Here is a 24047-nt window from a genome sequence, read left to right on the forward strand (position 1 = left end):
CCTGCGCTATTAAAACAATATTTTAATGTTGTGCAACAAAGGAAGGAGGCGGGGGGGTGGGCTCATATATTAACTCTGCAATAGCCTCTGTAAGTCACAGTGAAGGGATGGGGGGGGGGTCACTCGCACACAAAGGCTCTACACAGTCAGGGCGCCTGTTTGTGACCCGCGAGTTGGGGAACAGCGTCACGAGACGTTCAAACGCGAGGGAACGAGTCCTCTGGCTGCGGCCAAACGAGTCCTCCGGCTGTGGCGAACAATGGCTCTTCCCAGTGCACGCCGACGCCCCTGGCCAGGACGAGTTTCCACAGATGCTTTCACCACGGAGCGCGCGGGAGAGGTGGACGACGGGGACCCGACGCGTAAAACGTTCGGCCTTTGCAAATAAATGCAAATACATTCCTCGTATAGCAGTCATTTTGGCAATAGTATTAGCAAGCAATATGCTTGGATAACCGATTTCCACTGGTGCCATCGCAAACTCTTCTTTGTTGGGCAACAAAAGGCCATTTGCAGCATTCTGGAAGAGAGAAACACAGAGTCAGGAGCAGCAGCCGGTCACGCCAGCACAGCAGGTGCCCGACTAATGGTTTTAAAGCAGCCATGGTACAAAAACACGGAAAAAACCCCAAGTCCTGGCTCCAGCATAATGGGCACACAACTATTCTCACTCAATGCTTCTGATTTTTTTTTTAGCACATTATACTGCTTGTACATAGAAACTAGTTTTTAAAGGGTGATTTTTAGTAAGAAAAATGACATTTTATGTTTTAACATAGAGATTAGCTGAAAAGAGAGTCGGAAAAACATCCAGCATATCAACAGTTGTATCTGGAGCAGAAACCGAGGGCAGCAGCTTTGTTTCTCCAAACCGACAGCAGATGTGGCTGCTTGATCTTCCCTTCCACGAGTCCACGGCACGTCCTAGGAGACAGCTGGGGAGCAGCTCAGCTCATCTACACACTCCCACATCCCGTTTCAGTGTTCCCCGCGGGGACAGTCAGTAATAACTCTCCCAAGTGGCTGATTGCAATTTTGCTGAAGTAAGCCTGTTTCCAGCGCTCAGAAAAAGCATTTCTGACAAATCGTCTCACATAACAGTATTGTTCCGAAAACTGAAAGCAACTGTGAAAGGGGGTCACTCGTATAACGAGCGCGCCTGGAGCAGCCCAGCTAATCCACGGGCACAAGAAATTACACAAGCAAAATGCTACCCCTGGAGCAAAGCAGGCAGATTCGCCTGAGTCCCAAAATGAAGTACAAGGTCTTACCTGGAAATCATTAATTTTCTTAGTGAGAAGACGATGTGTTCTGAGTCACCTAGAATAACCCGGAAACAGAAGGGTCAGCTTTAAGCCACCATCTGCAACTCAAAACATTCCCACTGTGTTCCCAGCAGCAAGAAAAGGAAACGTTTAGGACACAGAAAACAGCACAGGGGCAGAGAACCAGCGGCCAGGAGATGCTGCCGTGAGACTGCAGCCTCTCGCTTCGCTGCCGTTAACATGAACCACCCTGGGCGGCAGCTCTGGCGGTGAAAGCCACCGCACACTCGCTTCACCAGCAGCTCTGCGTCCTCAGGCAGGGACTGGGCTCTGCACCCTCTCACCCACCCCTGGCACTGCAGCTCAAGCCCCTGCTCTCTTTCGGGGGCCACGTATTGAGCCGGGAAAACCCGGCACCTTTGACCGAAACATCAACACCGATCTACTGCATCTCCACACTGGGCAGGCAGCGCTTCTGGAGAGTCAAGAAGTCTTTTTTTTTTTTTAAGTCTGTATGTACAATGGCTGCTCGACTGCCCTGCATTACAAAAGACGGTTATTAATTGTTTTCAAGCACTGCTCTTTAGGGAGGGAGCCCCATGGAATGTTTCTGGCATGTGAACACAATCACCCAAGAACTAGAAGACCTGTCTGTAACCTTTAAGTCAGACAAGCCGCCCTTCCCTAAGGCAGGCAAGGCCCACAGCAATTAAAACTCTAAGATTTTGGAACAGAGAGCAAGGCAGAAAGTGTCTTAAAGCAAGAGAGTGAAGAGCCCAAGTTTCTGATGAGTGAACACAGAACTCCACAGGAGGAAACCGTACGCAGGAGGGGTCAGAGATGAATGAGTAGGGTCTAAGGATCACAGGACACACAGGACATCAACCCACGACCGCGTGGAGGGTGGGAGTGGTGCACAGCAGCGAGGACAGGGACATGGTCCCCACGGACTGAGGCAAGAGAGCGGGGACATGTCCTGCCGCCAGCTGCCCAGCCTGCCAACGCCCATAGGAGGGAGCAAGGGGCCAGAATTAACCAAAAAGGGCAAAGCCCTCTGAGGAATGTCAGACCCTTACCTGCAGATGACCTTTCAAATTGGCTGGCGTTTTATAATCCCCCTTTAAAACCTATGGAAAAAAAGAGAAAATTGGAGTGACCATCCTGGGGTAGTGGTTCTGTGAACATCAGTGAGTCCACCTCGTTAACTGTGTCCCAGCTGAAATACCCTGATGGACGTTTGTTCTACATTGTGGTGCTATATTGGGGCAAAAGCAGGAGGTTTCCTCTTTCTTGACTGTAAGCAAAGAGACAGCAGCATCCTGCTGGGGCAGGGAACCGACACGAGCAATTCTCTGGTTGCCCCCTTAGCCTGGGAGGGGACAGTATTTTGGTCTTTACCCCCGTGCCAATTCTCCAAATTCATCCCAAGAAGTAAAGGTCCACGCCAGAGACCCAAAGAGTCCCTAACCCTGCCCCGGGCAGATGTTCACCCAAATCTCTCAGCAAGCAGAGAGCGAGGCGGAGCTGTGAGAGACCAGAGCACTCATAGCAGGGACCAGCTCCAGGGAAGCTCTTCCCACCTCCCCGCCCAGTGCCGCTCCCTGCCTGCCCACCACCTGCTCACAGTGCCACGGGGACCAGTCCCGTTCCCCTGCTCCCATCCGCGTGACAAAGGACAACTTGTCCGAGGGCACGGGGAGCACGTGCAGAGCTGGGGGGGGTGCAGAGTCCAGCCTCAGGCTGGGGAGGAACCAACCACTCCCCACCCCAAAGCACGAGAAACTCCCTCTGTTTAGTAACTGCTGTCTGTGGCTCGGCAGCTTCTTCCTTCCAGTTCTGCCCCAGGGACGTGAGTCAACATTCTAAAAAAAAAAAAAATCTTCTGGTTCTGCCCAAATGCATTACGAGCCTCCGCTCGCATTCCCCGCGGGGCTGTGGGAGGGGCTGGTGAACTGCCCATGGACACCACAGCCCGTGCGTCCTCCTGGGGCCAGACCAGCCTGTCTAGAGCCTCCGGCTGCGCAGCCAGGGAACACCAGCACACACCAGTAACTCCCACGGGTTCGAGAGCGGGGCTAGATCAGGGAGGGACAGGCCAGTATCGGCCACAACAGAAGAAATGAACACCACCACCAAATCATAGGGAGCCTCATCACTGCGAGCCACGCCAGGCTCCATCTACCGCACACATTTGTTCTGAAATTATCTCGGCGTAGCTGTGTCTGTCGTTCCCAGTCGGAGAGAGCGTTTGCGTCCCCCCTGCCCTCTCCTGGTTCGGTTCAGCAGCCCCTCCTGCTCCAGAGAGACCCCGGCCCCCTCCCTCCCCGCAGGCAGCGACTCACTCTGTGCGTGTTGTTGACAACCAAGGGGTCGGGGTGGCCGTAGTTGGGCGGGTTGGCGTAGGGGTCGTAGCCCAGCCTGGCAAGCATCGGTGCGATGTGGGCCATATCCTGCAGCACATCTCCCGGAATGTGCCCGATCCATTTTGATAACGCCTCCATGTTCACCGGCTTGATAACCTGGTCCGTTGATCTTTCTATCCTGGGGAAAAATAATAAAAGAAAAAACCTAAACAAGACACTAACGTTGGATCTCACACACGTGCCTTCAGCCACCACCACCTCAACGTTTTGCTTCCAGCACCCAAGACACGCATGCAGCACAAAGGCTCAGCACCTACCGGGTCCCTTCCCGCTCACAGCCCTGCTCTGGGGGAGCGGATCCTGTCAAGGGTTTCCACAGCCCCAGGGGTTGGGTCCCCTGCATTGGGGGATCCATCCTGCACCAGGGTCAGGGTGCCACCAGGACAACTCTGCTTATTATAGGAAAAGAACGAGGGATGTGTGCTCTGTAGCACAGATACACCACGCGACCCCACTGAAAATCCCAAACCCGATTTGTTTAGGCAACCTTGGCAAAATTTACTCTGAGAACTAGTGCTGAAAATCCTGGAGAAACCATCGCTTCACCATCGAAGGTGCCTGCATCTCTCTGTCCTATACCACAGCTGCCTTCCTAGTCTGCCTGGGGTAAGAGCACTGGGACGTGCTCCCTGCTGGCCATGCTCCCTGCCCTCCAAGCCCCCTGAGGAGTGAGCCCCTCGCAGGTACAGACCCCCCTCGCAGGTACAGCCCCCCCTCTGCACCCTGTGCTCGGTGGGATGCTGGCCCGGGGCAAGTAGCCGCCTGCTCGACTCCGGCCAAAGGAAATCACACCCCGGGCAGCACAGGCAACACAGCATCCTAGGAGGGATGAACGTGCACAGAGGCTGCGAGCCTGGACCTCGTGAGAGCCTGAGCCTCGTGAGAGCGTCCCAGCGCCGTACGACCTCAGAGGAAACAGGGTCTGGGGGCGGAGGGAAGCGGAGCCCGGCCGCACACCCGCGGCCATCACAGAGAAACGGAGCAGCTGCACATCCACAGCTGCCCTCACCACTCGGGCACGAGCAATTTATACAAAGACTGCTTGTATGGTTCCCCTACACCACTGATTACATTTTGCTAAGTCAGACTTAAGCCTCCAGTTAGGAAATAAAGAGCATTAAAAGAGGAGAAGAAGGTGGGAGCAGGCAAGCACCCCCCTGGCACCCAGAGACAGCCAGTCAGCAAGGAGGGAGCGCTGGGGCGTGTCTCCACGGAGCAGGTATTTCTTTTATTCCGCAATACCAGCACCAAACCTGGCAAGAATTGCTGCTCACTGCTGAAAGCCATTCATTAGCAGCAAAACTAATCGTGGTAAGGAGGTATTTGAGGACGGGTGGAGAAAAGAGGCATTAAGGAGCTCACGTTTCAGTGCAAGCAGTTCTTTTCAAATTAGAGACCAAAATAATTTCTGCACTGTCAAGAGATGAATAAAGCAGTCACCTGCTCCTAAAATCCTCGCCTGACAAGCTGCTCTGTTGGGTACAACAGATTGCTGGTATTCAAGCTGTCTTCTACTCAGAAACACAAAACTTATTGCAGTGAAACTGGACGTGCTGCCACTTCTGCCCCCAAAAAAGCATGCGAAGCACAAGCAACGCATCTCTGCCCCCACTTTCAGCCTTGACCCACTTCGCGTAACGAAAACGCTCCTCGAGAAGCCGAGGCAGGAGCCGAGACACTCACTTGGAAAGCGACACCCCGCCGGGCTTCCCTATCAGCTCCTCGTGGTGCAGCACCGTGTCGCTCCAGGAGATGTCCAGGAACTTCATGATGGCCTGCATGGACTGCTCGGGGTGCAGCACCAGCTGCTCGTAGTAGACGGGCAGGCAGCGGGCCCGCCCGATCTCCAGGCACTGGGAGTACATCACCTCGATGGCTTTGTTCCACTTGGTCAGGCAGTCCCGGTAGCTGTTCAGGTCGAAGCCCGCAATCGTCACCTTCCGCGTGATCATGGAGTGGACCGAAGCCCGGCCGTCTCGAACCATCAGGAGGAATTTGGAATTGGGGAACAGCCTGGACAGGTAGACAGAGGACTTCAGGGTGAAGGGGTCCTTGTTACATAAATACCTGGCTGGCTCGCCGTGCTTGGCGATCACTTCCAGGATAAAGGCCTGCATAGCGGCGTCCAGAACTTGGTCCGTCACCCCCGCCTCATCCAGACGCATCTTCTCTCGCCCCGATTTGGACCAGGCCTGCCGCATGGCCAGCACGCGGGGGATGATGCGGGTCTCCTCCCCGCAGCGCACCTCCGGGTGGGCATCGAGCATGGCCCTCATCAGAGTCGTGCCGCTCCGCGGGACCCCGCCAATGAATATCAGGGGCATCTCCTTGCTGTAACGGTACTCGACGTGGTTGGAGTCCACCATGACCAGCTCCTCGTTCTCGGGTCTCATCAGCCTGTGCCTCCTCTCGCTCAGGACCTGCTGGCACTCCAGGACCTGCTGGCCGAGGTGCAGAGTCACCATCAGGGCGACCACCGAGCCCACCACCAGCAACACCCTCCTCATGGTGACCCGCATTCTGTTCTCCTCTGCACAGGCTGGTGACTGCGCTTCAGCTTTGGGCTAGCAAGTGTTCAACCCCGCGGGCATCTGCAAGAGAAACACAGCACGGTGAAAGGAGCAGGAGCCGCAATCCCGCCCGCTGGCACCTCGGCGACCAGCCTGGCTCCTTCGGGACGCTGACACCATCGCAGGCTGTCACCATCTCTTTCACTTATCAGCAACTTCCAGGCTAGGTGCCTTCTACCCAGGAGGTAATTAAAGTCTGCCTCAGAGCACACCCAAAGAGATTATTTCTGGACTGTCTGTCTACCCAGAAACACAGGTTTACAGCTGGAGCAAAGCTCCAAGAATGTTTTGGAGAGGAGGGGCCATGCGTACCCAGTCAGTCCTTAAAATCTCTACAGAGAGTCTGTTCCATCCCAGATGAAGCCCAAACCCTCCCCGCAGTTCTTTCCAAAACTGAGCTCAGCACACCACCGGCTTCTCACTTCTCTCAGCCACCTGTCTCCTTCCTACATTTTCTTTAGCTTCAATGTGCTGTCACAGGGGAAGGGGGAAAGCTGAAATAAGAGAAAAACAAAAGCATCTCATGCAAATTTTAAGGGCCTGAGTCAGGAGAAGCAGTTACCCATTAGAATGAAACGCTGTGAGAATTTAAACCATCTGAAAGCTAACAGCTACACACAGAGTCAGCGTTAAACGCCCTTCCTCCGGAGACTGACCTTACACAAAAATCCTGGAAGGCTTCGTCTGGCATTAAGGCTTTCTGGGTTTTCTGCGTCTCGGTAGGATATCCAGCTGGAAGCCTGCAGTTTCTGCAAGTCCCCTGCTCTGCTGCCTACCCGGGAGGGACTCCTGCGAACGCTGGCACCGCTCCCCACACCCTCCCCACTTCTGCTCCATTTGCGAGTGCAGGTTTTGCAATCCTCCCCGCGGCTCACCCGGGGATTTTGAGCTCTTTGTGATTATGTGGCTGGGGCGGGAGCTGAATGGAGGGGAAGGAACGGGACGTCCACACGTTTTGTTTTGCTGACAACCCAAAGAACTGCTTCAGAAAAACGTTCTCTCCTCCCGACTCTCTCCATGAAAGAGCACATTTAGCAGCGGCCCGTGCAAAGGCCCTCCGCGGTGGGGAGCAGGCAGGAGGGCTGCCCTGCAGCCAGGCAGCCCCCCCAGCCCTGCCCCTGCCCTCCCCAGAACCCGCTGGCACTCGAAGAACCCCCCCGTTGCCCTCCCAGCCCCTGCCACCCCGCACACTGGGCCTGGGGAGGCAGCTGCTGCCCGCCGCCCGCCCGCTCTCCCCTACTCCTGCTCCAGCCGTCGGGTCATGAGCGCGACGCCAAGAGGCGGCGCTTCTCCCCCCACCCCAGCAGCAAAGCAACGCCACCACCACAATTATTTTTGTGGCTCTGCAGCAGCACAGTGAACATCCTGGCCCGCTGTTTGGTTAACACACCGCGAGTAAACAGTTACCAACGCTTGCCTGCCTGTATAAAGGTCAAAAAGTCAAATGCTGGTGGTGTTTGTTTAGATGTAAATCAGAGGGAACAACAAACAGCTTGGGCATTTCTGCAGCAGCACCAAGCGCAGTCAGACCCATTAAAAAGACAAACGCGGGTCTGCTCCTTCCTGCTGCCCTGATCCGTTTCAGCCATGTAAATATATTCAAATGTTCACCCTAAAAATAATTGCAAATGCCGCAAGACCCGTTTTAGTGCAGTCGGGATTTAAGGCCAACGGGAATAATTACAGCTACGCAGACCAAGACAGGCTAATTAGCAGGAGAGCTCTGCAGTTGAAAAAGGAGGCTGCGAGCACAGAAGTGCTCTGTTCTCCGCAAGAACGGCTCACAGTGAGCGTTTCCCACCGTGATGCTCCCAGCAGCTCCGCTCCCAGCACGGCAGGAGGGGAACAAAGGGACTCACTCATGTTCTGGGCGAAGCGGGGGGCTGCCCGTGGTACCGGCAGCACCCGGGGGATCCCTGGGGATCATCCCACCTGCCTGGCTGGGGCCCACACGCAGCCCCCACTGCTGCCCACCCGACGCCACCAGCGCAGGGAAGCTCTGGCTCTGCCGGGGGGCGGCAGGAAGGGCAGAGGCGCGAAGGGCAGAGGCGCAGCCGGCAGCTGCTGGCGTGGAGCACGGCTTCTCCTCCTGCTGTGCCCTGGGCTGAAGCGGAACAAACGTCTGTCGGGATCAGCCCAGTGTACCCGGGCGGGCTCAGCCAGCACCCGTGAGCGTGCTCGGCAGTGCCCTGCTGAGCACCCGTGAACAGTCCCGGCTTATTTTCAACTCCTTTGTGCAATTCTCCACTAAGAATATCCCAAAATTTATGGGGCTTATTAGTCTATGAGAGAAAAAGGATGGATAATTTCCTCCACGGCAGCTATTCTGGTGGAAAATAGCATGGCATAATGAGGCGGCACGGCTGCCTGATCAGAGACGACCTTCTGGTCCTGCAGACGCCCGAGCTGGCTCTGAGAGCTTTCCGCTCCAACGGGAATTAGGGAGCTCTCGGGGGCTTCTCTGGCACGTCACGGCAGGGACTGAAAACCACTGCAGCTGGTGACAGGGAGCAGAAATCAAAGTGCCAGCAGCCGACCCCGGCCTGAAGCCCCCGTGTGCAGCTCGGACACTGCGATCGGGACAAGGCTGGTACCGAGAGCAGAGAGCGCTGGGGAGGAGGGGAGCTGGTGGGGAAGTGACAGCAGCACGGTGACAAACAAGGACACGAGAGGTCCTACATGCAGCACATCCTCCTTACTTTACATGCTGATCGGACATCAGTATAAACAAGGATTAAACCGTTTCTTGTCAGCTTGTGAGGCCAATACGATATTAACGGGGCGCCGGTGGCGGTGGGGACAGATGTGTGCCCGCCCCCAGCATCACAGGGGAATCAACTGCTCTGGCATCCCTATGCGCTTACCTTCGCCCGGCAAGTTCATTTTGCTGCTAGCCAAGCTTCATGCTGAACCGCAGGCGGCCACAAAAATACCTAATGGGGAAGAAAAGCCACAAAGTCAATTCATTTATTTATCGCAGACACCTGCGCGCGCGGTGGGGAGTGATGCTCTCCTCCTCGGCTCCTTCCCCTGGCGCACACCCTGATCCTGCCCGCAGCCTCCCTCCGAGCCCCGGGGAAAGGCTGGTGGTCCTGGCTCTCGGTCACCCACCCCGAAGCACCGGCACGGCTCCACCACGGTGGCAGTCACAGGGCTGAGCCAGGAGAAATGGAGGGAAGCGGGAAGGCGGCTGCTCTTTTCAGAAATGAAGCCCCCTGGGGGTGACAGGAGCAGCTGGGATGTTTAAACCCAGGGGAGGACAGTCCCGGCATGGCACGCTTCCATCGCACACAAGCGACCGGCACGAGAGCCCATCCCAGAGGAAGCAGCTCCAGACTCGCCTGCTGCAGGCTGTGGTACGAATGCTGAAATCAGGCATAGGCCAGGCTGTGGTCAGAATCCCCAAACCAGTAAGAGCTAAAGGAGACGGGGCCCAGAGGACTACCCAGGTCTGGCCCAACCTCTGCGCTAGGAGCTGCCCATGCTGCCGGGACCTCCCTGGCTCCAGCCCAAGGAGCAAAGCTCTCTCCAGCCTCACAGCACACAAACCCCAGCAGGCAGGGAACCAAAACCTGCACGTTGGCACCAGGACAGGACCCCCGCACCCATGGGGAGCGCAGACTATCCTGCAAAGCGCAGGGCTCCTGCCCGCATCCCACCGCCGCGTCCCCACAGGACACCCTCCTCCAGGCACGGGAGGGCAGCAGCAGGGGGGACCCGTCCCAGCAGGGCTGCAGCTTTCCGAGCAAAGCCACTGTCCGGGTAGACGGCACCGCCGCGTGTGCATGGGACCACCCCGCAGCTAGCTCCCCCGCGATGCACGACAGCATCCCGGCCTCGGAGGATGTTTCTGAGAACGTTTCAAGTACAGACGCTAATTGTTATTCCAGCCACCCAAGTCTCCTCCTCTCCTGCCCAGCTGCCATCAAACATCATCACACGGCCCCTGCACTTTAGCACTGATTAGACATCAGAGGGAAACTCCACCCAGCACAAACTTTGCCAGAACTCATTCGCAGTGCACGCATCGCCCTCCTTCCCTGCGAGGCGTCCTGCTCGAGCCTGGCCTGGCCTCCACGAACTGTGGGATTTCAGGTCCGGAGAACACCGCAGGTCCGCGGAGCAGCAGCCACATCCCCGGATGCGCTTCTGCAGCACCACGAATGATCTGGTGCACGGAGCGGTGGCGGTTTAACAGCCCAGTCCCGAGACACCCTGCTCCGGAAACGGCTCCAGCTCCCGCCCGTGCACACACAGACAGACACACAGACACACAGATGCTTGCAGACTTCCTTCCTGACGCCTCCCCGCGCGGCGCGGGCCCGTGCAGCGTGCCCGTGCGCCCGACACCGCGGCCACCTGAGCACCGGCAGCGAGCTCCAGCCGCCTGCGGCCCCCGCGCCCTCCTTCACCTGCTGTTGCTGAACGGGTGAAACAGCACCGGGGCTGGAGTGCGGCCCCACGCTGGCGTCGGTGCAGCCGCAGTGCCCAGAGCAAGGGAGCCCTGCACCAGCTGCGGCGATGAAGCAACGTCTCGAGTCCATTTTTTAAAGCAGCGAAGTGTTACAAACAAACAACAAAACTGGTTTCTACGAGAAGCTCCATATGATCAAAAAATGCATTTTTCTTTAAACCATTCCCAGAAACGATCGCTGTTAACTGCAAAGTCCCCAAACGACATAGGTGGGGCCTGGAAAATTTTAGCTGAAATCATTGGTGCTTAATAAAAGGATGAGGAACTGCAGACGTCATTGTGGCGGAGCAGCAGCAGAAGCTGTGGTCAGCAAGAAATACCCTCATATATCTGGCTCGCATCTTTACAAGTCAGCAAAATTTAATTACTTAATTGACAGTCTCCAGTTAATTCACACGCAGCGTGCAATACAAAAATAAACACAGCTTGCCCGAGGGCGACCGCTGCCGTCCCAACCTGAGCTCAGACCAACACCCAGAAGCGCTGCCGCTGCCGAAGCTCCGGGTGGCAACTCTAAGGCGCATTTCAGAGCACCCAACGACTCCGAGGCACCTCCCTGGGCAGGACAGAGGCGCTCGCAGCAAACCGGAGTGGGGTCAGACGAGCCCCTGGAGAGGAAAACCGGGCAGAGCCAGCAGGGGCTGCGGGCGAGGAGCGGGAAGTGCTGGGCTGCTGGCGTGCAGCCACGCGGGGTGTTTCTCCATCTGTCCCAAAGCAGCCTGAGCGAAAGCTGATCAACAAATTTTAAAACATTCATGGAGAGGTCAATGAGCAGCCCTGGAAAGCAGCAAGCACCGATCTCCGCTTGCCCGCAGGCCGCATGCCCATGGGGGCAGCCAAGGGGATGGCCGGGGTTCACCCCGGTGCAGCCTCAGCCCCGTTGCACAACCCGTGGCTCGTGCTTGCCCGCCCCAGCACCGCCAGGATCGATCCCCGCGGCAGCAGGGTCCAACCCGCGCTGCAGTTCGCTGCCTGCCCCACTTGCAGCGGAGCAGGAGCTTTGTTCAAACCTCTGCTGGAGGGGAGTGGCGACCCGAGGCTGCGGGCAACAAGAGAAGAGCCTGCTTTTATGTGCGGGAAATGAAGCTGTTGAACGGCACCTACAGCACTCAAAAAAAAAAAAAAAAAAAGAGTTGCTTTCAGGCCACCAAGTGGTGAGAACAGCAACATCGACAGCAGAACCGTTTTTGCTTACTAAAGAGGCACTGCAGGCCACAAACCCAGGCGCATCTACAGGCATCAGAAGCCAATCGCTGTATAAATACCTGCGTTTTAGAGCACCTCAGGGTTTTAGAGCACTCCAAGGTTACACGTCCCTTTGAAAACCCCCAAGCAGAACAAACAGCTCCATGGTTTGCGTTTGCGCCGCCAACATCACCCCAAGCAAAATTGGAAGAAACAGTCAAAAGACTGCAAGAGCACGTGTTTATCAGACACCTTAGCACCCAAACCACGAGGAGGGGGTTTGAGCTTGCACCCGAGCCGCTCAGCTGCCACGGGACACGCCGATGCTGCTGCGCTCGTGGGTCCTGCCCGTTTCCTTTCAGCTCACCAGCCACAGTCCCCGCAACGACGCCGGCTCCCGAACATCCCCCCTTCGCCTTCCACGGCAAAAGGCGCCCGCCGTGGCTCCGGGACCTCTGCTCAGGCGCTGAGGAATCACAAATACCGTTTCTGTCCCAAAGCACAAAGCCTTCCTCCATGGGGGACACAGGGGGAATTTATTCTCACTGCTGAATACCTAGAAAAATTAAACTAGCAGAATCTGCTGCCCCGAGGATTAAGGCAGCACACACCAGGTTCAGAACCACCTTCTCGCTCAGCAAAGCCTGCGAGGTGGAAGCCCTGAGCCTCGCAGTGTGCCCCCAGACCAGCACCCCGTCCCCGGGATGCACGCTGAGCACGCCAGCCTGCTTTAACAGGCTCTAAATCACCTCAACAAAGAATCGACAGACATTTCACAGCACAAATGCACTGTTTGCTTATTGCCTCGAGGCCGTTATGATTAGAAAAACATTTTATTATCCTGCTCAGTGCTACAAATGTTTCTGAAATAATAAAAATCCCACCAATTTACAGCATCTTCACTCCACCCGCCTCTCGTTCCAAGCACAGCATTGGCATTTTATCGTCCGGCGATGGAAACCACAGCATCCACTTCTGCCAACCTCTCTGCGAGACAACAGCCTTTGTTTCAAACTGGCTTATTAATTATGAAACACCCGAAGCGAGAGCTGCTGGCAGAAGGCGGCAGCGGAGGCACCCACCCCAGTGACTGGCACAAGCCACCAGACCCACCGCACCCCAGCAGAGCCCAGGCAAAGCCAGGAGGGACGGGGCTCGGCACAGCCCCCCCTTGGCTTCCAGGAGCAGGACCGGGAGGCACAGAAGGACGGAGCTGAGCGAGGGGGTACAGGTGGGCGAGGGAGACCCCCCCACTGCCCCGTGTCTGTGACCCCCCGGCGATGGATGGGGCCACCCGCCAGATCACCTCAGTCTTCCCTTGGCTTGTGCCGAACCGGGACAGGAGCGCTGCGCTTCGGGGGGGAGCCTCCGACTTCCCATCAACCCGCAGCTCCAATTCACAGAGCTTTTCTTCTTCTTAATTACTCCGCAGCCGCTGCCTCAGGGGGATTGAGGGCAAAGCCAGCGCGGGTGCCGCTTCACCAGCGGGGACAGACAGACAGATACTCCCGCGCTCCTCTGACCGGGGTCCCGCCAGCTCCCACCCCAGCCCAGGGCAGGTCCCGGGGTGCCCCGCTGCAGAGGGGTGCGGGGAGCGCGGCATGGCGAGGGGAGCTGGAGTTTGCAGCCTCTGTGTTAACTCACCACGCTGGGTGCAAACACGGCTCTTCCCTCCCAAAACCGAACAAAGATTCCCTGCGTGAATGTGGGTGGTCAGAGCTTGCCATGCAATGGGGGGGGGGGGGGTAAGAAAAAAAAGTCAGAGGAACTGCTAGAAAAAATACTAAGTATCTTCAAAAAAATATTTTCCAAATCCACACGCCAAACCGTACGTCTCAACAAGCTCCATTCCTGCACGCACAAAGCTCAGGATTTGCAAATAAAAGGTTGTTTCTGCAAGAGAAACCCCAAAACCTCAAATTTGCTTAAGAAACAAAATCAAAATATTTTATTTCCCCATGCAGCAACAGCAGGCATCCCCAGAGCTGAAGGCGCTGACTGAGGAGAGGGTGACGTGGATGAGGAGAGGGTGACGTGGACAGGGGCACGCGCTGCACAGCCCCGGGGAATGAGGTGAGGGCGAAACGCTGCCGTCCCCCACCTCCCTGCACCCCTCTCTGCTCGCCTCTGCCCCGTTTCCTGCAGGTCCCGCCGCGGCTCAGCCCCTCGGCTGCCCCAGGGACAAGCGTTTGGCATTTTCACAAAGCTGGTAATTCTGGGAAGGGCTCAGAGCGCTGCCAGCTTCAGAGGCGTGGGCACACGCGGCCTCCCCCTCCACACAGCACGAAGCCCACGGGCCTGCACAGCCCCCAGCGAGGACGGGCGACGACCTCCTGCCGAGCCCCGGCGTGGGAGAAGCTCTTCTTGTGAAACCCTGGATGGAAGAAAAAAAGGAAACGGGTCCTTCCGAGACGCTGCTCTGTGCGTGGCTGACCCGTAAGACAGACGACCCTGAACAGCACAGCCGAGAGCTTCACAGCTCTGTCCCTCTCTTCAGAAGCCCAGCTGTAAGCCCTGGCTCCTCTGCTGCCATTTAGATGTGCCAGTGGCCACCGAGGGCTGCTCCTGCATGCCCCCCTTCCCCTGCGTGCCCCACCACGCCCCCCAGCCAACTGCGCACAGCTGCCCGCGAGAGCGGCGGGTCTGGGCGCTCTCCCACTCCTCTTGCAGAGTGTCTGGGCACAGCTGCTGCCAGAAACAGTCACCCCCCAGCACCCAGCAGGAACAGGGGCCCTGGAAAAACCCCAGCGGCTTCTCCCTGCCCCGCTACCACGGCTGCGGAGCCGAGGGGCCGGGGGTCAGTTCCCCGTGGGGAAGCGCCTCAACACTGCAGCCGCTCGCGGGTGCCCCGGTCTGGGTTTGGGCTCGCTGGCTCGGGAAGGGGCGATGGGAACCGGCCGCTGGCTCCACATCAGAGCACTGCGGATGGAGCAACCCGCTGCTGCTAGCGGGGGTCCTCGTCTGCACACCCTGCGAGGGGGCGAGGCGGGGGAAAGCACCTTTAGATGAGGTTTTTTTGAGGAGAATCCCCGCGCTACTGGAGGCGGACAGGGCTTTAGCAGAACTGCAAAACGGTATGAAACAAAGGAGGCGGGGGACAACACGGGAAGCTTCTCCTGCCTGTGCTCGAAGGGCCACGGAATCCAGAGGGAAACACGCTCGGCTGAGGCACGGGGCTGAGGCTTCTTCCTAAAGGCATCACAAATCCATCAGAAGACGCATCTGTACGGTGCCAAATAAAACCACCTGCGGGGTGTTTGTTTTCTTTCTCCGAAAACCTTCTCACTTCACAGCACCTCTGCCATCCCGCACAGCCCCTGAAGGCTCAGCGCACCGGTAACGCAAACTGCCTTCGGAAGGATCTTCTGAAAATAGCGACAGAAATTACTAATACAGTTTTTAAAACCTACAGGCAGAGAACAGCAGCGGCACAAGCCTGCCCTGAAAGGAGGGTGCAGAGAGGGGGGATGAGTCTCTTGAGCCAAGGAACCAGCGCCAGGACAAGAGGGAATGGCCTCAAGCTGCGCCAGGGCAGGGTCAGACTGGCTCTTAGGAAGGATTTCTTTGCAGAAGGGGTTGTTGGGCGTTGGAATGGGCTGCCCAGGGCAGGGGGGGAGTCCCCATCCCTGGAGGGGTTGAAGAGTCGGGTTGACCCAGCGCTGAGGGATCTGGTGGAGTTGGGAACGGTCAGTGTGAGGTTCATGGTTGGACTGGAGGAGCTTCAAGGGCTTTTCCAACCCAGATGATTCTGGGATTCTGTGATTCTGCCCGTCCTTCTGGTGAGCCCACTGGCAAACCGTGTCCTGCAGGCACCCGCAGCAGCTCCCACCTCCGCATCCCCAGCCTAGGACATCTCGCCAGCGCAAGGGCGTAATCCTGCCCGTACCCCCCTGCAGCAACACCCCCCAGGAGATGCCGGGAAGGACCCACGCGGCACCGTGCCCAGCTCAGCCACCGCCACGGTGCTGCTCAGCCCAGGAGAGGGGTTTGCAGCTCAGGGGCCCAGAGCACGGCGGTGGCTGTCCCATCTCAGCCACTGTGCCACCAAACGTCGAGGGGCAGAAACCAGCTTTCCTGGCTGGGTCCCAGGAGCGACGCTGCAGTCTTTTGGGAAATGCAGAGCTGTGGGCAGCAGCCGGCCACTGCTCCCCCCGAGCGAGCGCAGGGGCACGGAAGCAGCTCGCAGGAACGGAGGAAACTCGGCGCCCCAGCCCAAAACACCCAGCTGCCGGGAGGGCGTTCATCGGTGCCCCGGCGAGACCCACCAGCCCCTTCCTCGGACCCCCCCGCTGTGGGGTCACGCACAGACCGTGGGGCAGTTCCAAAAGCCAGTGCTGGAAACCACCCCCTCAATTTGAGGGGCCGCCGCCGAGCACAAGCTGCAGCCAGGCTCTTACAAAACCCCGCTTGGAAGAAACATTCGAACCTGCGTTGGCACTTGACAAGCTCCCCACGAGCGCGCTGCAGCATTCCCAGAAAAGCAACCGTCAGATTTGGAAACCTGTTAGCGCAAATCATTTTCATCTCTCCGCTCACCCTCGCCGGGTACCCGAGCACGCGAGCGCGGCGCAGCTGTGCGAAGGGGAGACGCGCCGCCCGCGAATTAAGCACAAGCAGCTGGCGGGGCCGGGCTCTGACTCGCAGGGGAGGACGTGCGAAGGGGTTTCAAGCTGCGCGATGTCTTCTGGGCAGAGCCCGAGCGTGCAAACAAACCCAGCGAGGGACAGAACAAAGGCCTGCGCAATGCAAACCATCCCCTTCCCCTTGAAGGCCGCGGCCCAGCTCGCGCTGCCGCCAGCGCCAGGGACCGCGACGCTGGCCACGAGTCCTGAGGAGCTTGAACTTGTGATGGAGACCAGCGCAGATCCCGCGGCCCCGCCGCACGGCACCGCAGGGAGAGCGTCGGGGTTTGGCGCAGGCTGCGAGGCCCGGACGCAGCCGCTCGGGAGCCTGTCAGCGACCCCCGGGCCGCGACCCACACCCCACAGCCACCCAGACCTCTCACCCCAAAAAGTGGTGGTTAACGCTGAGCGAGGCCCCTCACCAGCCACTCGCCCCGGCAGAGGAGGGCGGCCCCGAGCCCCAGGCTCAGCCCTGGGTGCCCGCACGGACGGACAGACAGACGTGGGTGTCCCCCGACGGGCAGCGCGCCCGAGCCGGCCCCCCGCAGCGCTGTGCCCTAGGGTGACGCGCGGGTGGGGGGAGCACGGGCTGGTGCTGGGCTGCCGGGGGCGAGGGCAGCGTGACGGAAGGCAGGAGAGGGGGAAAAAGGGTACGTGGAGCTCCCTGTGCTGAGCACCCCGCACTGAGCACCCTGCACCCCACACCGTGTGCTGAGCATCCTGTACCCCACACCATGTGCCGAGCACCCTGCACTGAGCACCCTGCACCCCACACCGTGTGCCGAGCACCCTGCACTGAGCACCCTGCACCCCGCACCACATGCCAAGCACCCCGCATCCTGCGCCCCACACTGTGCACTCCGCACTGACCACGCCACATTGTGCACCCCACACCCCGCACCCCACACCGAGCACCCCACGCCCCGCGCTGAGCACCCCACACCGTGCACCCTGCACCGCGCACTCCGCGCTGAGCATCCCGCACCCCGTGCACTGCGCAATGTGCGCCCCGCACCCCCCGCCGCTCCGCTCCGCACCGCGCCCCTTCGCGCCCCGCTGTCACCTGCCGGCCGGCGGAGGGGTACCTCGCGGCGGAGGGACACGCCGCCCCGGCGTGGGGACACGAACGCCCCGAGCCGGATCCCCGCGGCGGGGCCGGTACCGGTCGCCCCCCCCGGCTCTCACTCACCCACCGGAGCCGCCGCCGCCACCGGCCCCGAGCGGCGCGAGACGCGGCGACGTCACGCGCACGAGGGGCCGGGATCCCCGCGCCGCCCCCCTGCGCATGCGCCGCTCCCGCGGGGGGGCACAAACACGCGTGTGGCCGCAGCGGCGGGGGGGGCCGTGTCCGGGACACAGCGGGGGGGGCTGTGGGTCACCCCGCGCCCCCCGCCCCAGCCAGACCCGGGGTGCTGCTCGCGCGGCCGCGCCGCAATTACCCGCGGTCGCTAATTAGCAAAGCGGGAGCGCAGGGAAACGCCGCGGAAGGTGCCGGGGGGGGGGATAGGGCCCGAGGGGGAAGAAATCTCCTTGAATTGCTGTTTGATTGACTGCAATTAGCGCTGTTAATTACGCCCCGCTGAGGTGAATCCCGCGGCGTGTTGTACCCACCCACGGGAGGAGCCGGGAGCCCCCCCCGGCCCGGCCGCTCCCGGGGTGCTCTGACCCCCCCCCCGCCCCATCCCCAGCTGTGCGGGGTCCGGCTGGAGGAGCCTCCTGCTCCCCCCCCCCTTTCCCGCACATGCTCCTGCGTTCACCGGGGTCCCCCCAGCAGTGGGGGGGTCCTGTCTGGGGAGCGATTTCCTGGGAAAATCACACCCCCCCACCCCCCCATCCCATCCTGCCAAGAGGCTCGAGCGGGTCAGAAAAGCGGGGCGAAGGCAGAGCGTCCTGGCGCGGCACCGACTCCCGGAGGCAGCTCTAGGCTTCTGGGTTTATTTTTTTTTTAATTTGCCTCACAAGGTAGAGTACATCCAGGGAATGTGCAATGTACAAGGAAAGTGCCGAGCGGGGGGGGCGCGGGTGCCCCGCGGGGCCCGGGGCTCGCAGCTAGCAGGCGGCAGCGCTCAGTCAGAGGGGGCGTCGGGGGTGACGAAGGTGCCCTTCTGGTCCCACTGCATGTCCCGGATGCGGCGGATGGACTGGATCTGGGGCTGGAAGGCAGACCACTCGTTCCAGTGTCGGAAGTCCCCGGTCTCAAAGAGGTACTGGTAACCTCTGTAACCAGGGTACTGGTACCCGACCCAGCTGCGGGGAAACAAAACAGAGGCCACCTGAGCGGGGATCGGCCACCGCAGGCAGCACTGAGGTAGCTGGCACAGCCTCCCGCGCGCTGGGGGCAACCAGAACCAGCTTCCCGGCTACCCGAGAGCCCCGCGCGTGTGCTGGGGATCGGTGGGGGAGGACGGGGAGCCTGGCAGGAGGCAGCCGTGGCCCAGCTTACGTTCCACTGGGCACCTGCACGCTGCCCACACGGTCGCAGAAGCCATAAGCCCAGAGGCTGGGCACGTCGTCCTCCTGGATTTCCATCTTGTTGCCCTTGAAGTCAGCAGACTCGTACAGGGAGATTTTGTGGTCCTCAGCCTCCTGGGGAAGACAGAGGGAAGGCACCGGGTGGTCGCACGGGCGAAGCAGCATGGCCCTGGCCCCGGCCAGACGCCGCTGGGGGTTTTCTGCTCCCCGAGCACTCACCATTTTGATGGGACGCATGGACATGAAGCAGTCGCTCCGGTAGCTGCTAGACCAGGTGTCCCAGCGAGGGTACTCGCCCTTCTCCAGGATGAACATCTCCCCACGCATGTTGGCCTGCTCGTAGGCCACCCAGCTGGGGAGAGGGGCAGGACAAGGCAGCGGCTCAGATGCCGCTCCTCTCCGGCTCTGCCAGCCTGCAGAGCGCCGGAGCCGGGCTTCCAGCACCCCAAAAAGGCTGCGAGTGTCAGGGCTGGCCCCACCATCCCGCTCCCACCTCTCTCAGAGCACCGCACGCGCGGAGCCGGCGGTGGATGAGCGGCGCTGAGCGCGCAGTGTCTCAGCCGAGCACTCACCAGCGCACGTGTCTGAGGCCGGCAGCGGGGCCCAGCGCACTCACGCCGCTCCCCCTCCTCAGCCCGGGGAGCAGCGGGGCCTTGAGGCAGCTGGCGAGCACACCGGAGCCTCGGCCTTGCCTTATCCCAGGACTTTGTTTTCCCTCTTGCACCACCGAGCCCGGGCCAGGGCTGCCCGGGGCGGCTGATCCTGGCCTGTTTGCGTGCCCCACTGCCTCCATCCCCTCAGCAGCGTGCAGGGCTTGTTCAGCTGCAGCGTCACCTCTTTAGCAGTGCCCCGGGTGCTGCTGTGCTGTGAGTGTCACAGCCTCAGGGCTCCGAAAGGCACCGGAGCTGCCCTGCATCTGCTGCTGTTTTCCCTCAGTAAATTTTTGGGCACAGAGTCTCACCAGTGACTCTCGAGAAGACTCTGAGGGTTGAGGACCCCGGTGGCACAGAAGTGCTCTCTGTTTTTCGAGTTTCACCCTTTCTAGTGCAGCTTCCCACACCTGAGCTCCTCTGGGGCTGCTCCGTCCCCCTTTTGTTTCAAGCAGAGTTAGATATTCTGGGTTCCTAATAAAAAAGCTGCTATCGGTGCTACACGGTGACATTCAGGGTGACCACAGGCCACCTTGCCCCGTCCCTCAGGGCTGCCGTCAGGATAAGCCATGTCCCGTGCCTCCTCCCGCAGCACTGCCACCCCCCCGGCTGTCCCGCCACTGCCGGGCTCCCTTCCTGGGCACGGCGCTTCCAGCCGGGCACGGCCGCGGTGAGATGCTCTTTCAACACGAAGATCATCTGTCTGTGGAGTTATCATCTAGTTTGGCGATCACTTTTGTCCCTGCCTGTGTCAACTGTTCCCATGGCTTTCGGACATTCCCAGCCCCTTTATCGCTGCTCAGCTGCCCAGGCGCAGGCAGGCGTGTGGGGCTGCCTGCCTGCCCTCCCCTGCCCGCTCCAGCCTTGGCTCCACAGCGGCCCTGGCCACCAGCCCAATCCGAGGCACCGGCCTCCTTTCACTTTGGCTTCTCTAAAACCTCTTGCACTTCGCAGGTGCTTAGGCAGCAGATCTGATGGGCACCTTTGGCTTTGCCTCCGGCGCCCATTGCTTTACAAATGGCCCTGCCCTCCTCCTCCTCCTCGGAGACCCGGGCTCACCAGCTCCACTCCCGCGCTGGCCCTGCTCTGCTCGCTGCCCAGGCTGCAGGGAAATGCCCCTGCATGTCACGCTGCTCCCCAGGATTGCGTCCCCACCTCCCAGGGGCACCCCCGGGGCCGCGGTCCCCTCCGTGGCCGGGGTCACTTACGGTCCAGAGGTGACGATGACACTGCGCACCCGGTCGAAGCCGCGATCGCCCAGGTTCAGGCACTCGCTGGTGAACTCCATCTGCCTGCCTTGGAAGTTCTCCTGATCGAAGACGACGATCTGGGGGCAGAGGGAGACGGTCGGAGGGGGACAGGCACGCTCGGGGGGGACAGGGCGGTGCTGCGTGTCCCTGCCCACTGCCCCACGCATCCCCCTTGGCTCTCCAAGGCTTCCTGCAGCTTTCCAGGTCTGAAGCCCAGGCCCTGAGCTGGGCTCTGTGCGTCAGCAGCCCCATCCCAACGTGAGCACAGGAAGGTCCCCTCCTGAGAGCCGACCCTGCTCTGAAACAGCCTCATCCTGCCCCCAGCTTTGCTGCTGCAAAGCCACGTCTCCCCGTGCCGGTGCCCACGTCGGGCTGGGAAGGAGCTGCTTCTCCAGGAGCCACGTCCGCGCTGTGGCCTTCGCTGCCTGGCACGTGCAAAGTGTCCCTAGAGCCCTCACGTCCCTCGCCCCTCATCCCCAGCCCCACCGCAGCACCTCGGTGGCACGCTGCCGGGCGTCACCACGGTGTTTCGGTGCTGGCCCTTGTCACCCGCAGCCTCCTCCTCCACCCCCCTGCAGCACTGCAGGACCCCCCCGTGCAGAGGGTGACCGGAGGGGGCGGGTGGCAGCCCCCAGCCCTGATGCCGTGAGCCGGGGCCGAGCGTTTCCAAAGCCTGCAGTCCCCAACGAGCCGCCCCAGGCAACGGGCACCCGGAGCATCCCTCCTGCAGCAGCCCCGCCAGCCCGAATCCTGCACCAGGAGAGACGCAACGGGGAGGGATGTCTGGGGAGCAGCAGGGCTTACCCTGAAGGCTTCTGTGGAGGGCTCCTCGCCCTTGCTATTTGCGACAGGAGCAGGGTCGAGGGATGGAGTTGGCGCTGGGGCCGCCTTCTCCTTCTCCTCTGCAGCCTGGCCGGGAGCAGCGGGTTTTGTGGTCTCAGACATCGCGGTGTTGGGCTCAAGTCTGGGATGGGGCACCAGCAGCAGGTTAGAGGGGATGCGTGACTGTAGGCACCCCACCACCCCCCCACCCCTCGCCCTGCCCCAGGGATGGTGGCATTGGGGTGGGGGGTTCAGCAATAGGGTGGGCAGCTGGGGCTGGGAGAGGAGCTGCCAGGGGGTTCTCCAGGCAGGCACAGGCAGCAGGGTCCTGCCCTCCCCGGGAGGATGGCGGGAGGTCCCAGGTGCCCACACTCTTCTTCTGTGGTCAGGGGAGCCCTGAGCACGCTCCCACCGCCGCAGGGGTGCCCAGGGCAGCCCCAAACACTGGTGCCTGGCTGCTCCCCGCTCTCCCTGGCCGGGCTGGGGCCTGACGCTGCTCCAGGTGCTGGGGCCGTCCCGCACGGGGTGTGCCTGGGAGCCCGGCTGGGCACCAGGGCAGCATGTGAGGGGCTGGGAAGGTGCCTGAAGCTCTCCAGTGGGCACCGGGAGCTGGTGGCCCCCCAGATGAGTGTCACCAGCGGCTGCTGGGGGAGCAGAGGGCGACGGGATACTGAGCACCAGGGTGCTCCCGGAGGTGGTGGCCACAGCGGTGGTCACGGCTGAGACCCTGCATTTCCCTCTCCCCCCCTCGGGTCTGGCTGCAGCCCAGTGCCCGGGGACTTTGTCCTCTTACCTGGGCAGCTGCTGCTTCTTGTTGGAGTGAGCGGGCTTGTGTTTCGGGGCGCAGCGAGGCCCCCACTTTATAGCCTGGCAAGGGCAGACCCCCAGGCGGGCGCACAAAGGAACTGCCGGCTCATCAGTGTCTGCGCGGCCGCCCAGTCATCACATCCTGCAAAGCGCTGGGCGAGCTGGAAGCCTCTCCCCGGCCCCGTGCCCAGCCGCTGAACCCAGCACTTTCCTTTGTGCCGGCGGCACAACAGAAGGCCTGACCGTGCCACTTTGCAGCGGGCGGCAGCACCCGTGGCCCCGCGGGCGGCCGCCCCGACAGGGCATATATAGCCCCGGCGTGGCCCGGCCGCTGCCGGCACGCTGCCCTCCCCTGCCCAACGCCCCGGCGCCGGACCCGCACGGGCACCCAGCTCCGGGGTGGCTGCTGCCGGGGAGGGTGCACCAGCCCCGTGCCCCACGGCCGCCCTGTGCTCATTTCTCCCCTCTAAACACCGAATCTCTTGCTTTAAATGTCGCTCCGTGCCCGCCAACGCCTCAGCGTGCTGCCCCGAAGATGCCAGGATGCAAGACTTAATGTTCTGAAATGCTTCAAGAGTTTTTGGTTTTTTTTTTCCAAATGACGTGTAATCGAAGCCGACACTTCCCAAACCATCCCAGTCCCTGAAAACAGTGTTTTCCTTTCAGGGTGTCCCTGCTCACTGCATCCACTAGCATGGCCATCAGCTACTTTTTAGCCCATTTGACCCGAGCTGTGCTCACTCCACACCATCCCTGGTTCTGCCACCACCACGCCGCACGGTACCAAATCCCCCGCGGGGTTTCGGTGCATCAGTGCTGTCTCTGACTGACAGCAGAAGCGGGGGGGGCTGCGGGGTCCCTGACACGCTGGACACTGGTCCCTGCGGCGGCTCAGCCCACGGTGCTGTGTCTCCTGCACCCCACGGCCACCCCCTGCACCGGGAGGCACCTTAAGGGGACCTTCCCCGACTCCCACCAAGCCCCCAATCCGCTGCTCTCCCCGTTTCCCTGCTGTGGTCCTGTTCATCATGTAAATACCTGCATGGTTTCCTCCCAGTCCTTTCCAGTACCCCCAGCCTCCTGCAGCATCCAGCACCAGCGCTCCCGGGCTGGCTCTTCATCACTGGCAGCATAAATCCCCCCAGACCACGCATTCAGAAAGCTCAGAGCCCTCCGCTTGCCATCATCTTCTGTTCCCCTCAAGTGTGAAATGTCAGCCAGCAGCGGTGGGATCCAGCTGCACCCTCTGCTCTCCTGCCCAAAATCCCGAACAAAAGGCATTTATTGATCCCTTCTCCTTTCCCTGCGGTTTCCCGGCGGGCTGTGCCCTGCCCGCAGGAACGGCCGGCTGTGGGTGCTGCTGCCCCGTTTCCCCGCAGTCTGGTCTCTCACCTTGACACTGGGCAGCTTTTTGTGATTCAGGGCTTTCGATTCGCATTCCCTTTCACGTTTGTTAGACAGATTTCTATTTTAAGCGGCTTTCTCTTCCTCTCAGAGCCTGGGTGGG

At 60.4% G+C, this 24047-nt stretch overlaps 2 protein-coding genes across 6 annotated transcripts; both read right to left on the minus strand.

The window, feature by feature from the left end:
- Window positions 1-342: 342 nt before the first annotated feature.
- Window positions 343-17790, minus strand: TPST2 (tyrosylprotein sulfotransferase 2). 4 transcript variants are annotated; one of them, XM_074887206.1, is made up of 7 exons: window positions 17729-17790; window positions 9123-9191; window positions 5372-6279; window positions 3608-3806; window positions 2342-2392; window positions 1272-1320; window positions 343-520 (listed from the first exon to the last, which is right to left on the minus strand). In XM_074887206.1, exons 3-6 carry the CDS (start codon window positions 6205-6207, stop codon window positions 1291-1293), a joined length of 1116 nt encoding a protein of 371 aa, XP_074743307.1. In that variant the 5' UTR covers window positions 6208-6279; window positions 9123-9191; window positions 17729-17790; the 3' UTR covers window positions 343-520; window positions 1272-1290. The 4 variants fall into 4 exon arrangements, with proteins under 4 accessions (XP_074743307.1, XP_074743308.1, XP_074743309.1 ...); XM_074887207.1 differs by lacking the exon at window positions 17729-17790 and adding an exon at window positions 17603-17718; XM_074887208.1 differs by lacking the exon at window positions 17729-17790 and adding an exon at window positions 9370-10835.
- A 729-nt stretch (window positions 17791-18519) lies between these two features.
- Window positions 18520-21856, minus strand: CRYBB1 (crystallin beta B1). Of its 2 annotated transcripts, XM_074887132.1 has the most exons (5): window positions 21716-21856; window positions 20870-20988; window positions 19231-19363; window positions 18983-19125; window positions 18520-18786 (listed from the first exon to the last, which is right to left on the minus strand). In XM_074887132.1, exons 1-5 carry the CDS (start codon window positions 21854-21856, stop codon window positions 18606-18608), a joined length of 717 nt encoding a protein of 238 aa, XP_074743233.1. In that variant the 3' UTR covers window positions 18520-18605. The 2 variants fall into 2 exon arrangements, with proteins under 2 accessions (XP_074743233.1, XP_074743234.1); XM_074887133.1 differs by having other exon boundaries at window positions 18983-19363.
- Between the last annotated feature and the right edge of the window lie 2191 nt (window positions 21857-24047).

This window comes from Strix uralensis, chromosome 17 (genome assembly GCF_047716275.1).
Source record: "Strix uralensis isolate ZFMK-TIS-50842 chromosome 17, bStrUra1, whole genome shotgun sequence".
Classification (NCBI taxonomy): Eukaryota; Metazoa; Chordata; class Aves; order Strigiformes; family Strigidae; genus Strix; species Strix uralensis.